General features: G+C 55.4%; 1 protein-coding gene across 1 annotated transcript; it reads left to right on the top strand.

Annotated features, from left to right (window-relative positions):
• The first annotated feature begins 5,856 nt into the window (after positions 1 to 5,856).
• ZG16B (zymogen granule protein 16B) lies at positions 5,857 to 10,815 on the top strand. Its single transcript, XM_024759617.1, is given in 7 exon segments — positions 5,857 to 5,920; positions 6,136 to 6,241; positions 7,347 to 7,366; positions 7,369 to 7,517; positions 7,519 to 7,627; positions 7,630 to 7,655; positions 10,459 to 10,815. Coding segments are annotated over 7 exon segments (831 nt in total).
• Positions 10,816 to 15,963: the final 5,148 nt, after the last annotated feature.

The raw sequence follows: 15,963 nt of genomic DNA, 5'->3' as shown, positions 1-15,963 counted from the left end.
GGCACTTGTCCTGTCTGAGGCTGTTCATCTGCTCATTTTTAGCCTCATCATGCCCCTGCCCTGGACAAAGGTTTCAAATAATGGGAGAAATGGTTCGGCAGAGCCAGACTTCTTAGCAAAGTAAAAATAGCTTTATGATGATTATCAAAGTAATCCATTCTCGTTAGAAAATAAAAGTCAACCAAAGGAGCTTAAGGAAGAAACTTTTAAAAACTCACCAGAGGACTTCGGCGCAGTGGTTGGGAATCCACCTGCCAATGCAGGGGACATTGGTTCAATCCCTGGTCCAGGAAGATCCCACATGCCGCAGAGCAACTAAGCCTGTGCGCCACAACTACTGAAGCCCCCCCTACCCCAGGGCCGTGCAACTATGGAAGCCCACGCACCTGTGTTCTGCAACAAGAGAAGCCACCGCAATGAAAAGCCCACTCACAGCAATGAAGACCCAACGCAGCCAAAAAAAAAAAGACAGGTCTTCACTAAAAAAAAATTTAAAAATCAAAATAATCACCAGAACCAAAGTTGTAATCAATCTCCTAGTGTTGGATATTTGGGATATTGAAAAACTGTTGTTATTAAAAACGATATCTTGGGACTTCCCTGGTGGTGCAACGGTGAGGACTCCGCACTCCCAATGCAGGGGGCCTGGGTTTGATCCCTGGTCAGGGAACTAGATCCCACATGCGTGCCACAACTAAGAGTTCACATACCACGACTAAGGAGCTGGCGAGCCACAACTAAGGAGCCCACCGGCCACAACTAAGGAGCACGCCTGCCGCAACCAAGACCTGGCGCAACCAAAAAAAAAAGATATCTTCAGGAAAATCTTCATTTATAAATTTGGCACACCTTTCTAATAATTTCTTAGGATAACTTTTCTATGGGTGCAATGCTTTAGCCAAATGGGCTTTATGCTTTTAAGGTTTTTAAGCCACAAGAAGGTCCCCAGTACACTCCCCCAGGAAAGTAAGAGGAACCCACTCCCACACTCTTCCTGACACTAACTTCCAATTTTATATCTTTTGAGAACTTATAGGTTTAAAAAATGCATCTTATTTAAAAAAGAATAATTTTGTCTTTGTAAAATCAGTACAATCTTATTTTAAAAATGGAAACAATACAAAAAAGAACAGAAAAGAAAATAGAAAAATGTCCTAAATTCCACCATCTGGAAATAACCCTAGTTTTGTTTGAACATTGTTCCAGAAATCTGTTTGGAAAGGCAAGTTCAAGGACAGGCAGACGGAAGGATGGATAAGAGTGTGTGGGTCAGCATGGAGGCCTGCTTCTCCTAGACACCTCCAAACTCTAGAAAACAACATGACATTTACAAAGAATAATTCTCCAAGAATGCTGGATCCCAGTGATGTGGTGGAGCCTCTCAAAGATGTAGGAAAATGGGGTTGGGTTGATTTGGGTCTAGGGGCTTGGGGGCTTGGAGGCAGGATACAGTGGATCTGGGGTTCATGAGAGGGTCTCAGGAAACCTCAGGCTGTTCGGGTAACTCCCTGGAGTGGGTTGAACCAGAAAGTGAGCCCTCACCAAGAACAGAATCTTCCGGAGTCTTGATCTTGGACTTCCAGCCTCCAGAACTGTGAGAAATAAACCTCTGTTGTTTAAGCCCCCCTCCCCCCACCTGGGTCTGTAGTATTTGTTACAGCAGCCAAGCTGACTGATACACCAGATGAAAAACACTTGTGCCAGGGCAGCCTCAGGGAACTGAACCTGGAGATCTTGCCTCTCTCAACCTGACACTTGGGTATAGTTCATTTAATTTTCAGCATTTGTGCTAGTGGAAGCGTTTGTTTGTTTTTATTTTTGGCTGTGTTGGGTCGTCGTTGCTACGCGCAGGTTTCTCTAGTTGCGGCAAGCGGGAGCTACTCTTTGTTGCGGTGTGCGGGCTTCTCATTGTTGTGGCTTTTCTTGTTACGGAGCACGGGCTCTAGGCACGTGGGCTTCAGTAGTCGTGGCACGTGGGCTCAGTAGTTGTGGCTTGTGGGCTCTAGAGCGCAGGCCCAGTAGTTGTGGTGTACGGGCTTAGTTGCTCCGCGGCATGTGGGATCTTCCCAGGTCAGGGCTCGAACCCATGTCCCTTGCATTGGCAGGCAGATCTTTAACCACTGTGCCACCAGGGAAGCCCCAACACTAATGGAATTTTAATTACATAAAAGATTAGAGAAAAATGTGTTGTTGGGTGACCTGGCATTCCATTAAAAGTATTGAGTTTCTCTGGGGAAAAGTGGAGAAAAATGTTTTGCTTAGAGCATCCAATGAGATTTTTGAATGAGTGAGTAAAAGGGGAAGAGTCGAGAGTTTCAAAACTGCACAGCCAAGTTTTCCCCTTAGGATGGGCCTCCTTGTCTGGTAGCAGTGACCTGAAGGCAGGCCCGGGCACAAAGGCCAGCTTTGGACTTCCCTTGAGGCAGGGACAAAATGCCCCTTTCCATCTGATCTTTCCCCCTCCCCCACTCAGCGGGCTCTTCCATCTGATTCCTGGGGCCTAAGGCGTCAGATGAGGCCACGTGCAGGAGTCAGCACCCCCACCTCGCCCCAGGAGTCTGAGCCCAGGTCGCAGGATCCAGCCTGCGAGCCAGGGTGGGACTCCTTGCAGAGGGCTGCAGGGAGGTGCCCACCAGCTCTGAGTGCGCTGGGGACAGAGGCCCTCAGTCTGCTGTGCCTCAGGCTGCAGAGCACAGAGGGGTCTTTGCAAGCCCCACATCCAGAGGGGAGGGAGGCAAGGATGTCAGCCCTGACCCACCCCCAACCCACAAGCCAGCCAGACCAGCATCTGCCTCGGCTGGGAGAAGGGGGCCCAATTGTTCCAGGCTCCTGACAGAGTGAGATCTGGGGCACGCCCACACAGGGGATTATGGTTTCAGTGCTGCTAAATCCCCTTGTGGGCAGCCTTGATCCCAGGGGACAAAGGGTCTGTGTTGAGTCTCCCGAGCGGGCTCACAGCCAGCACTGGGCCAGGGTGGACAAGGGGGCAGGGCTCCTCTGAGTGTGGGGCTTCCAGCATAGGTATGCATGGTGTACACGGCTGTGCAGGGTGAGTGCAAGCTCCTGGGTGTAGGGAAAGCTGGGCAAGCGTGTGTGTGTGTTAAAGGGTGCATCCACGTGTGAGCCTGTGGTGCACACGCGCGTTTTGAACGCATGTGTGTGCGTGTGCATCCCTTATAAGCATGCTCATGCACTCTATGAAAAGGCACCTCCCGTGTGCTCTCGGGCATGTCCTGTCAACCCTTCCTTGTCCAGGCTGGCAGCCGTTCCTTCCTCCAACTTCCACCCCAGGGACTTCTTCCTGGAGTCCCAGCCCAGACAGACCCTCCTTCTGGGCTCAAACCCTGGCAGCCTGCATCTAGAAGGAAGGCTCAAGAACAGACAGCATTATCAGAAAAAGTGCCCAAGGGTGGGCTGGGACAAGAACACAAGTCCCCTTTGTGATGTCTCTGGGCCCTTTCCTCTAGGAGCTGTGCCTGCCAAGGTCCTAGGCCTCTTCCACCTCTGCCTCCCTCAGGAGGATTCCAGGGCCTCGGGAGGGTTTCTCTGCCCCTCTGCAGCCTATTGGCCCTGCCCTTCCCCAGCCCAGCCTCTGATGTATTCATGGGGCTCAAGACCTCTGGTGGCTGGGTGAAGGCTCTGGAGGACAATGGGGGCTCTCATCTTTGCAACATGAGTCAGTGGCGGCCTGAGCCCTAGGAGCCTGTCCAGGGAGACCAGTGCACGGCCAGAAGGAGGGGTACGGCTTTCTGGACAAAGCTGCTCTCTGCTCCCTTCTGCCCACTAAAGACTGGTTGTCAAATGAAGCCCCCAAGCCGCCTGCAGCCACGACCATGGGCAGGGCTGCATCTGTTGCAGGGTAGGGACAGGGATCCTGACTTTGTGGGTGAAGGGCCACGCGTTTCAGGTTTTCTGGGCCATAAAGTCTCTGTCACACCTAACCAGCTCTGCCTTTGCAGCCTGGATGCAGCCCCAGACGATATGCAAATGAATGGGCAATAACACTTGTTTGTGGACAATTACATTGGCATTTCATGAACTGGCCACGAATCATTCTTCTCCTGAAATTTTTCTAACCATTTAAAAATATAAAAATTACTCTTACCTCACGGATTGTGCAAAAACCAATGGAGGGCTGGACTTGGCCTTTGGACCATAGCGTACTGACCCCTGGCCTAGGGACCTGATGTAAGTAAGGAAGGTGACAGCTAGACAGGGCCTCCACCCTGACCCTAGGCCCCCCAGCACAGCCATCTCGATGAAGCCAACGTCCCAGTTCCTGGCAGCCAGCACTTCCGAGTGAGGCTGTGAACACACCAGACCATGCTCTGCACCCCTTCTCCTTGTAACCACATGGCGGGGGGTTGGTTCAGGACGCTGTAGTCTACGCCCAGCCTGTTTCCTGTGGCAATGCGTCAGCACAGCTGTGGGGTCCATTTCTTCTCCAGGCCTGAGTAGTTCACCGCCACAGCGAGGACACCACCATTCATGAAACCTGTCACCTAGACAGACAGGTCTGTTGTGTCTTATCTTGGGCGATTCCAAAGGCTGCTCAAAGAATAACCTGCATACCTGACCACAGGTGTAAAGCTTTTGGTGTTCAGGCCCCTGGATGGAGAAGATCTCACTGAATTCTTGTAACACCTGTGAGGGGGGTCTATTGCTACCCGCATATAACAGAGGGGACAATTGAAGCACACGAGAGTGACATGAGCTCCCCAAAGGGCATGCCTAGGAAGTAGGGAAGTGGGGATTCAGACCCAATCTGGCTCCAGATCCATGCCCACAGTACCCCTATATTGAGGACTGTGACCCCATGGCTCTTCCCAAAGGTCAGGGAGGCCATGCAGACAGCCTGAGCTCCGTCCAGTCACAGAAAGCCTGGGCTTGCTGTACCAAGAGGGTCCCCAGATCCCCTGCCCTCAAGAAACACCCCATTCCCTCCCAGATCAAGTCTGACCCCTCGGCCTTGCCCAGGAGCTCTGGGGAGAACTGGCCTAGAGAATCACCCTGTCCCCACCCACAGCGCCTCTGGTCCTGTGTCATTGCTGCTGGTCATCCCATAGCCCATTCAGCCCAGTTCATCCCCAGCTACACCAGACCCAGCACAAAGGAAAGATCTCAGACATCTTCCAGTGACAGGCCATGGAGGGCCAGCGCCTGGGGTGTCTCTACCACCTGGCACCAGGCACTCAGAACTGGACTGTCCACTCCGGCTCTCTGAGGGCCAGAGGGGAAAGGCCAGGGGACCCAGGGCTTTGCCCAAGCATAAATAAGGCCCTGGATCAGGTTCTGCACGAGGTAGGAGTCCTGGACCCCATGAAGCTACTGGGGGCAGCTGCCCCGAAGCACCCCTGTGGGGTTGAACCCCGTTTGGTCAAGCTGGAAAGGGCTCTCAGGAAACCTCCCCCACCTCCAAGGTCAAGTGCAGGTACCCAGGAGAGAGACCCATAGGTGACAGCAAAATGCTTGTCACTGTTTCATTTTGTTTGTGTAGGCCACAGGGCCAAGAGAGTAAACACAGCACATCCGGGATCCTCCCCCTGGATGGCTCTGGGGATTCCTCCAGGAAGAGCCCCCACTTCCCAGCTCCTTTCTGTCCCCCTGGTGGCCCCTTTGTTCCTTCATTCTGGAGGGGGGCCCATAGGGCCCAGAAGGGTATAAAGGGCCAGGTGGAGGGTGCCCAGGTACAACAAGACTCCCCAGTGCCAGGACTGGACCACAAGACTCTCCAGGCCAGGTAAGACGGTGCCCCCTGCCATGGATGGGCCAACGAGATCGGGTGGGGCCCATCTCTGAGAGTCAGATGGCCTGTTCTCTTCTCTCCAGGAGGCCTTCACTCGCCAGCCAGAAGCCATGCTGCTATGGCTGACCCTCACCCTTCTGTGGAGCCCCACCTGCTGGGCAGGGCATAAGTCTGGCTGGGTCTCCCCCCTCCAGCCCATCCCCTTAGAGGCCACCCTCACCTCCCTCTATCCAGGACCTGGGGTCTGGGCCCAGCCCTTCTCACAGACTAACTCTAGTCTCAGGCATGTCCCATTGTCTGGAGGGGGTACACCCTCTTCCGGGCAGAAATAACCAACATGTCCCTGTGTAGTTTTTTTCTTTTATCCCACCTGGTTCTTCATCTAATAGAGACGTACGGGCCCGGAGGAGGATGGCATTTCAGTACCTTTAAAGACTATGAAAATGAAATCACTGGGATTCGAGTGTTTGTAGGTGCTATCGGCATATTTAAGAGGTGAGTAGGAGCAGGACCATGGAGCCCCTCACTGTGTCCCAACTCCTGCCCCAGTCTTGGGAACAGGGGTAGTGGGGCTTAGAGCCCCTTCTCCCAACACCCTCACTGGGTTCCTGATGACTCTAGGAGTTCAGTTGAGTCCTTGGAGTCCTGGAGCCACCAGCCATCACATTTTTTTTGTCCCTTTTCCTCTGCTGCTTCCTCTCCTGCACACCAGCTCTACTCCCTTCTCTCTCCTCCTGCAAGTCCGGCCTCTGCTTCCTGGGTTGATCTAAAGGGAAGGGTAGATGATGCTTCTCCCTACTTTGTCCTTTCAACCCAAACTCAACCATAAATTGTCTCTCAGTTTGAGAATACCTGATGGGAAAAGCAGGAGAAAGGTCTGTCCAGTTTAGGGTCAAAGAGAAAATGAAGTGAGGGTCAGAGTGCACCACTGATTGAATACAAGAAGTATATAGAGGCAGCAAGCCCAGGGTCTTCCACTAATGATGGGGTGGGGGCGTTGCTCAAGGTCTGGGGTGGATCTTTGCTCTGCATTTACTGGGTCCCAGGGACCTGGGAGAGGGAATGAGCCAGAGCTGCAGACACTAAAGGAGACAGAATGTGGGTGGGGCCAGATGAGGAGGGGAGGCTCTGGGACAGACACCAAGGTCGGGGAAGGTCACAGATAAGAGTCACCTACTTCTCAGGCCTGCCACCTGGACTTGTTGGAGTGATTTGGGCTCCAAAACCTGGGCTCAGGGACAGCTCCCTGCTCTGAGTCATGACAGTAGCTGGCACCTCCTGAGCGTCATGGTGACTGGGTACCTTGTGGAGCTCTCCTGATGGAAGGTCTCAGTGACTGCGCCCCCAATCACCCCCACTTTGCAGATGAGCGCACTGAGGCCTGGAGTTGCTAGGTAACAAGCCCAAAATCACAGAATTTGAAAGTGGCAAAGCAGGGGATTGAGATCAGGAAGCCTGTTTCAGGCACCCAAAGTCACGTGCTCAGGGACTTATGCTGCAGTGACAGGGCTGTCCTTCTTGCTGGTAACCAGGGGATAAAGGACCTGGGGGTGGTGAGTTACCTGGATCCCAGACCTTCCAAGCTCCCCGTTCCTCCCAGTATCCAGGTGAGGTTTGGATCCCCTGGAGTGAAAAATATGGAGTCTCAGGTACGAAGCCCCAGGAATGCCTCCTGCTGCCAGGTTAACACATTATAGGAACCTACGGCTCCTACAAGCTTTTCCTCCAGCACCTGGTCATATACACTGACTTTGAGTGCTGGAGAGGAAGCACACTCCACATTTGGAGAGGAAGGTGGCAGGACCTTTTTTGACTCCCCAGGTAACAGTAAGGAGGTGCTCACTGGAATCTTTGAGCATTACAGGCTCCTGGGCATTTCCAGTATGGCTTTGAGTGGGATTATCCTCTAGTAACCTTGAACTCTGTTCCACCAAATAGCACCACAACCTAAAAGAAATGAGTGCTCCTGGGATCTCCAGGGCTGGGACCTGGGTTACCCTGCTGAGGCCATCTGGCTGGTGGTGGGCTTCATGCACAAGGGAGTCTGAGTTGAGACTCTGAATCAGAATCCATCAATAAATCAAGCTTCTGACGCAACAAGGCGTCCAGGCATGGTCCTTGAGTCTGGGATAGAACACAGCCTTCTGAGCTTGTGGGGAATGAGGCCTCCGGGGCGGAGCTCACTGAGCAGAGCTGCAGGACGAGGCAGGAGGTGGGTCTGACACCCCAGGCCTCGGTGATTTTGCCCAGGATGCTGGGCCTGCCCGTGCAGGCCCCAGGCAGATCCCATAATCTATGAGGATTCCTAGCTCCGAGGATGCCCCATCCCCCACTCCCTGCTGCAAGCTCATCCAGGTGGCCTGTGCTGCCCAGGCTCAATTCCAGGCTTCTCTGAGTGTGCAAAGGGCTTCAGGGAAACCATTCATTCATTCATTCATACACTAATTCACTCACTCAGCATACATTTGCCAAGGCCTGGTCCACGACAGGCTCCCTGGACACCAGAGAAAGTAAGAGGCCAGCTATCCAGCTGGGGACACCCGATGGGGGACAGGTGCAGAAGCAGATGGAGGCAGTTGGTTACTGCATCTGAACTGATAGGGACAGGGGTAGCGCCTTGTGTAGCACATGCCCAGTGATGGGGTAGGCTTCAGGGAAGCCTTTCTGGAGGAGGCAATATCTGAGCTAAGTCCTAAAGGCTGAGTGAGAACTGGCCAGGTGGGGACAAGGGGAGGGGGGCATTGCAGACCAAGAGATCAACATGGGCAAAGGCCAGAACCAGGGGTGGTCAAGCACAGCACTCCTTGAAGAGTGGTCATTTGTTATAGCTTAAAGGAAAACTAAAGCAGACCCCAGGCCTTTCACATTCTATCAAATGCATCCATCAAACTGCAACAGCCAAACACTCAGCCATGGTGTAAAGCGCCAGGCCCTGTCCCACCTCAGCTCCCTGCCCCAGCAGCCCTAGAAGGACAGGACGTCTATTGTCCCCATTTGCAAAAGGAGGAAACGGAGGCCCAGAGAGCACAGTGGCTCGGCCTGTCACACAGCGCTAAGTGGCAGAGTCGGGATTCAGGTTGAGGAAGTCTGGCTGCAAAGTCTGGGCTCAGAACCGCAGACCCAGCAAAAGTTTCTTAACGGATCCTCATGTCTCTTTGTGATACTCACTGACATGTTCCTCTTCTCTAATTCTAATTTTACATGCTGGTTGAGAGTCACTTAGTGGTTCTTAACCTGGAGTCTGTGGGAAAATTCAGGAATCCATGAACTCGGATCAGGAAAAAAGCACTGATATTTTCATTGTCTTCTACTGGAAATTTCATGTTTCCATCGGTAGAAGAGACCTGGGACCCCTCTTTAACAGCGCCTGTGCCCTCTTCATATCAATTAGAGTTGTCCCAGATAGCTTGAAATTCACACTCAGCACTGCTTCCAAATTATGGGTGTTTGTGTTTTGCTTTTTCCTTTTTTTTTTTAACTTTGGCCACGCCCCACTTGCAATGCATGGTTCCCCGACCCCAGGGATCGAACCCTGGCCTCTGCAGTAAAAGCACCAAATCCTAACCACTAGGCCACCAGGGAACCCCCAGATTTGCCTTTTACTGAATCAATAATAAAAGCACAGGTGTTCATAGGACACTTGTAAGGCACGTTTTAACAGGTGTATCTGCAGCTGCTTTGCAGGACGTTCCTTTCTTCTTGTGTCAGGGGAAGGCAGAAGAAAGGAACCAGAAAGGGCAGCAAAACTCATAATGGAGATTTTCCAGTCTTAGGCTTGGTTAAGGGGAATCTCCAGCTCTTTGCGCTGTGCTGAGTATGGTCTTTGCTGAGGGCTTAGCAGGCTGGCAGCTCTTCTACATTTCCTCCTCCCCAGGGCTCCCCACTTGTCACAAGAGGTCAAACAGGTGAAAGCCTGTCCTCCTGTGTGGTCCCTTGGGGAGGTGGGTTGGGTTGTGCTGAGCTCTGCATGTGCCCATTAGCTGGGGGACGTTTGCAAGAACCAGGGACAGGGAATGGGGCTGAACGCTGGCTGGGAAGAGGCCGAGGAGCCAGGGGTGCCTGGAGCTCAGCAGGGGTCTCCATGGATCAGGGGCAGTGGGGTGTGGCGATGATTGCCTGACTCGGGACTTGTCACTGGGGTCCTGCCTGGCCTTGGCCACCATCTCCCCTAGTGACCTCAGGCAAGGTGCGGAACCTCTCCGAGGCTGCTTCTTCAGATACAGTGGGAATAAAGCAGTGATGTGATGTCACCAGGATCAGGACACTAGTCTGGAGGCCTGATCCGAGTGATGCTCCCCCAGCAGTGTTACCCCGCAAGTCCTTGGATGGGGCAGTGGGATTAGACTTTTAATTTACTTAGAAGAGCACAAGCAACTCCACCTAAATGAGGGAAGGGTGGGGCCCTGTCTCCCACTTTCTCTGCAGCCGGCCTTCTGTTCCGTGCAGTTGCTTCTGTGTCTCCAACCCCTTGGGGGTCACCTAGGGCAGAACCTGCCTGATTTCTTCCTCCTCACATACCCAGGCTCTGTGCCTCTTGGGTGTTTCACAGCAAACATCAGTCCTGGAGTGGCGGGGTGGGGGTGGAGGGGGAAGTGTGTGGCCGGAAAGTCCGCCTCCCTCCCAGCATCCGGCTGAGGTTTAGGGCGCACTGGAGCCCGCGGTAAGGAGCCCCCAGCCGTAGCGGGCCGGAGTCCCTGTGGTAGACGCGCTAGAGGGTCACCCGGGCGGCCTGCATCCGGCATCTGCGCTGCGACACCAGCAGGGGGCGCCAGGCCACCATCGGGTACCGCGCGGGGCTGCGGTTCAGCGCCCGCCCTCCCGCCTCCCGGCTGCCACTCCCGTCCGCCAACCGCCAGCACCTGCTCCACTGCCTTTCGGGAATCGGCTTCAAGTGGGGATTTGGCCCCGAGAAGCCGTCCGCCCAGTCGGCCCGCCGCGATGACCAGAGAGCTGATGACCCGCGCGCGGAAGCAGGACCCAGCGAGGCCCAGTGCGGTCCTGAGCCGGTCTCGGGTCCCACCACGCGCTGCTTCCTCGCGGCCAGGTGGTCAGGACCAGAGGCCAGGTGACCCCGAGCTGGTACCTATCGGCAAGGCCAGAGTGATGCTGAATGCCCGTGTTGAAGAAAGGTTCTGCACACACGTGAGCCCGCCTGATTCTTGCCCCCAAGGGGAGTGGCTCCAGGCGCCCCCAAGCTCCCTGGCCCCGCGCACAATGCGAGCCTTATATCCTGATGACCGGAGGTCCTGAGAACAGCGTCTCAGGACGCTGTCTCCACCACGCGTGACTCCGTGGGGCCCGGGCAGGGCTTGGCCCGGAGGACACCCTCAGTGTTTGCAGTGGGAATGATGAAGGAATTCCCAAGAACCGGCTCCCAAATAAGGATGAACTGTGCCCAGGAAGGTGCTTCGCAATTAGTCCCCACAACAGCCTCTGAGCTGGCGCCACGCCTGCTCCGCCCCCTCCCTCCCCTCCTCCCCCCACCCGCTCCTCTTCCGGCTCTCCTCCAAATGCTCCTCTTCTACCTTCCCCAGTCTAAGGCAGTGACTGCTGTGGGGATCAGTGCTGTCACTCTTCCCATCAACACTGTCCCATTCTGACCCTTGTTGCCAACCAGGAGGCACTGGGAGGCGACCCCCTCCCAGCTGCCAGCCCCAGGAAAGGTGGGCCCCAGAAAAGGGGTGGAGTCTCCTCAGTACTGGAAACATTTCCCTTTTAGCAAGCCAGGGGCAAGGAATTAATTATGCAACAGAAAGGAACTGGTTCCAGAGTGCTGCTTGTGAAAACTGCTTTCTGTTGCAATGTTTTGTGTACGTGTGTGAGTAATTCTCCTGTGATTTGATTTATTCCTGCAACGGGGGTGGATGGATGGATGGAAGGATGGACTGAAGGAGCAGTAGCATCCATCCTGCACCCATGTGGGGCCAGGCCTAATGCCAGGTGGTTTCACTATTGTTCTCTCATTTAGTCCTCACAACACCTCTCAGGTGGGTGTTAACATCCTATCTTTACAGATGAGGGAACCCAGGCTGAGAGAATTGATGTAATTTACCCAGTGGTTGTGGAATTTAAACCTACTATCGCTCTGCGCCCCCCCCGCCCCGCTCCCCTGTTCAGATGTCCATCCAGTGCCCATCTGGGTGCCATCTGGGGGGAGAGATGTCCTTTCCTGAGTGTCCCCACACACTTCAAAACTCACACAGCAGGCAGTCTCCCTGCAGGTTTCTTTCCGATGCTCTGGGAACTCGGGGCCCAGAACTTACAGGGACTTTGGCAGAGCCGGCCTGGCCCCTGTGATCTCCTTCTCAGTGGTTCTACAAAAGTTAAGAAACCAGGCACGTGTCAAACCTGAGCCCTGGGGTCCAGGCTGACGGAGGGGCGGTTTATCCTGGGCTTGGATCCTGCTCTTCATCTGGCCTTTGGTCAGAAGTCAGCCTGTCAGCCTTCGGAACATCTGCGTACATTCTAACCCCTTCCTTATCCACGTCCTGGCTGAGCCATGGAGGGTCGTTTGTTTGGGGGCTGTGAATTGTTTCTTCTCCACACACTGAACTCCCAGCCCTTAACCTGTCCCTGGACAGTGTCACTAGTCCCAGGCCCACCAGAGGCCCACCAGGGTGCAGGGACCACCAGCCAGCCATCAGGGGCCCTTGAGAGACACTCAGCCGTGCAGCCACGGTGGTTGGGCAGCCAGATGCTGAGAGGAGCTGCTGGAGGTGGGGCAGCCCCTCCACTCCACCCCACCCCCAAGAGGCCCCAAGAGAACCCTCTCTGTCTGTTGCACCAAGCCGGGGTTGGGGTGGAGTTTTATGAGCACAAGTGTCAGTCTTCCAGATCCTCTGCAAACACCCTCTGGAAGTGGCCAGGGAAACAGATGACAAAGGGGCTGGTGTGTGTATCACGGCCAAGGTTAGGCTGCAAGGTCTCCGTGGGTTTTGGCTCTTGGTTCAGGCTCCTTCCTCCTCACTCACCATAGGCACAAGTGGGAGGTGGGGTGGGGGGAGGAGGCACCCCTGGCTGGGGGAACTGAACCGTTTCTGCTGTCTTTTGCCAGCAAATGTGGGGTGCTCTGAGGAACACACACACAGACAGATCACATACACACATGACACACATGCAGATACACCCAAACACAGACACGTACAGAATGTACACAGACACATAAACACACACACATACATGTACAGAAACATATAGATGCAGAGACATATACAGACACACATACACAAATACAGACACACACGCAAACATATACACACAGAAACATAAATGTGCACATACACATGAGACGTTTTGCTTAAGTGAAGGACCAGCTATTCCAGGAGTCACGATGCACCAGAGTCACTTTGAGCTCTGGAGCTTCAAGCACCTGGGCTGTCACCTTCAAATCCCCAGTTTGAGGTCCATTTTTTCTGTGTCACCTCCAAGCCTCCTGAATTGCAAATCCCACCAGAATGGTGAGTCTGGACTGCATCACTCAGAGTTCACAGGGCCCCAAGCAAGAGTAAGGCCACTGGCTCAAGCAGGGGCACAGCGTGGAACCCAGAGGTGCTTGAGGGAGACTTTGCCACTGTTCCCCATCCAGTCTGTATAGGTTGGCACATGGGTGTAGACACCAGGCTGGTATGGCCCAACGCAGCCTGATTCCCAGCTTACAGTCCCAACCTGGATCCAAGCATCATAGATGGAACAGAGCAGTGGCCCCCCCAGTCACCCCAGGGACAGGGAGGGCAGGAGCCGAGCACGAGGCCTCCAGGAGCCCATGGGCCTGCGCACCCTCTGCTGAGGTCACAGGGGCTGGGCAAGGATACTGCTCCCTGTGGATGCTGGGGTGTGGGGGTGGGGACCGAGTGGGGACACAAAGAAACTGGAGGGTGGATGGAAGCCGCCATCACCTCGCAGGAGTCTTTTTTCCCATCACAAAGAGGCACAGAACATGTCATACTGGATGAGGCCCTTCCTGGGGAGGCTGGGCTATCCTAGGTGCTCACCTGCTAGTACGTCTCCCAAACCCAGATGGGCCCAGCCACCGCCGGGAGGACCCGCGCTAGGACTGGATCTCCTGCGCCTCTGCCCACCCAGCTCCTCCCGCCTCCCAGAACCAGGAGGCAGGGGCTGGGGCAGTAAGTTCAAGCCTCAGGCATCTGCCTGGGAACTGAGGGCCCTACTAATCTCACAGCCTCTCAGCCTCAACTGCACTGGCTCCGCCACGGGCAGAATCCAGGACACTGGCCCAAGGCCCCCAAGTCCTATGCAGGTCCCTGTGGTGAGAGGGCTCAGGGAGTCTAACTGCACCAGGAATCTGTCCCCTGGGCCACCCCTGCCCGTGGTCGAGGGTGGACAAGGAGACTGTTCACAGACACGGAGGTCAAGTTGGGATGGGAAAGGGAGGGAGCGACCCACCTGCCTCAACACAGTAGCGCTGGGATCCGAACACCCAGGAGGCGCTGATGATCCCACATGCCAGCTTCCGGGGATGATGGCGCTGGTGAGTGTCCCCACTATGTCAGCACCAGGGCCTGTGTCCCCCGGGTGGGCCTCGGCCGCCCCTGCCCTCCAGGAGACTCTGCAAGACCAGCAGGGAAGTAGCAGTGGGGGATGCCCTCCATGGAGCCCCGAGCTCCGGGCGAGCCCGCCACCCAGCAGGGCTGAGGGGCCACCCTCACTCGCGCTGCAACGGCAGCAACAACCACTACCACAACCCAGTGACAGTAGAGACAGCACCCACAGTGACCACAGCAAAAGCAGCAGCAGCAGCAGTAACAACAACGACACACAACCACATGAGTCAGGGCATCCGTTTAGCTTCCTGCTCACACAGACCCTGAGTCCCACATCCAGAGCCGGGTGTAGAGATGCCCCTTCACTCTTGCTGAAGACGCCGTCCTGTTTAGTAAAGCACAGCTGTTCCAAAGCACACGATCAACCAATCAATAAAGACCTAGGAGGGAACAGACGCAGGTGCTGCCTCTGCAGCTAAGGAGCCCGTGGCCGCCCTCCACCCACCCCACTCACCCGAGGAAGCAGTAATGCCCAGGGCGCCCAGCTGAGGTGGGTGAGGGAGCCCCACCCACGTGCCCCTTGAGGCCATCCTCAGCTCACCTGCTGCAGCCACAGTCCTTCCTGGGCCCCTTGGTCTCCCACAGTTTTCCCGGCATCCCTGGATAGGCCCCACCCCGGGAGAGACCGGCAGGTGGGGACGGGGCCCAGCCTCAGCCATCACATGTGTCCCCTCCTCTCAGTTTCTACTCCAGCACCTCCTACGCACACCTCACTGGCCCTGGACCCTTGGCTGGGACGTCCAGGGCTGGGCCAACGTGGAGGCAGCACATCCTTGAGGGCCCCTAGGAAAGACAGACCAGGGAGGCAGGGTCACCATTCTGGTCATAAAGTCACCCGCCTCTGTTAGACCAGGAGTGCAAGAACAGGGCGAATCCCAATTCTCCTTCTGGTCTGGGGGAGGCCACCCCAGATGGAAGGAGCTTCCAGGTCTCCTCCTTGATTCTTCCTCCTCCCACCTCCCCAGGAGGCTCGCTGGCCCCCCAGGGCCAGGTCTCTGCCCCTTGGCCCTGTCCCAGCCAACCGGAAATCTCCCTGGAGGATGACAGAAGCAAAAGACCCAGGCCGCTTAGGAGAGCAGAGGGGCCAGTGGCGGGGCAGGGCAGTGGTCAACAGATGCGGCAGCAGAAACAGGCAGAGGCCTGGCCAACCGCATGACTCTCCACCTGCAGACACTGTTTGAGGGTCAGCATCCTTGGATGGCACCTGAGGGATTGTTGGTGGGTCCCTCACCGATGGCAGTCGCCCGGAGCCCTGGCTGGGCAGGACCTGGCCCGCTCCTCACTGGCAGTCCTCTCGGACTCCTGTCCTGCCCCTTCCAGGGAGACAGCTGAGAGGAGGCCGGGTACCACAGGGCCCATCTGAGGCCAGTCCCTCCTAGGATCCAGGGTCGGTGGAGCTGGTCGGGCCTCCCCAGACTGAGATGTGAAAGCCACGTCATCCTGCAGGCAGCCCATCACCCCCTGTGTCCAGGAGACCTGGGGTCCCTACTCACTGCTAAGGGATGGCCACCTGGCCTCCCTGTCCCACCCAGGGCACGCGATGTCTCCCTGTGGACCGGCCACCTCCTGACTCCCTTCTTCCCAGTGGAAACTGCAGCTCACGGAGAGTAGAAATCTCTAGGTTCATGGTTAATCCACAGCAAAGCCTTCACTTTT

This window comes from Neophocaena asiaeorientalis, unplaced genomic scaffold (genome assembly GCF_003031525.2).
Source record: "Neophocaena asiaeorientalis asiaeorientalis breed wild unplaced genomic scaffold, Neophocaena_asiaeorientalis_V1.1 scaffold254, whole genome shotgun sequence".
Taxonomy (NCBI): Eukaryota; Metazoa; Chordata; class Mammalia; order Artiodactyla; family Phocoenidae; genus Neophocaena; species Neophocaena asiaeorientalis.
The sequence above is the reverse complement of the archived record's forward strand: the minus strand, read 5'-3'. Positions and strand labels throughout refer to the sequence as shown.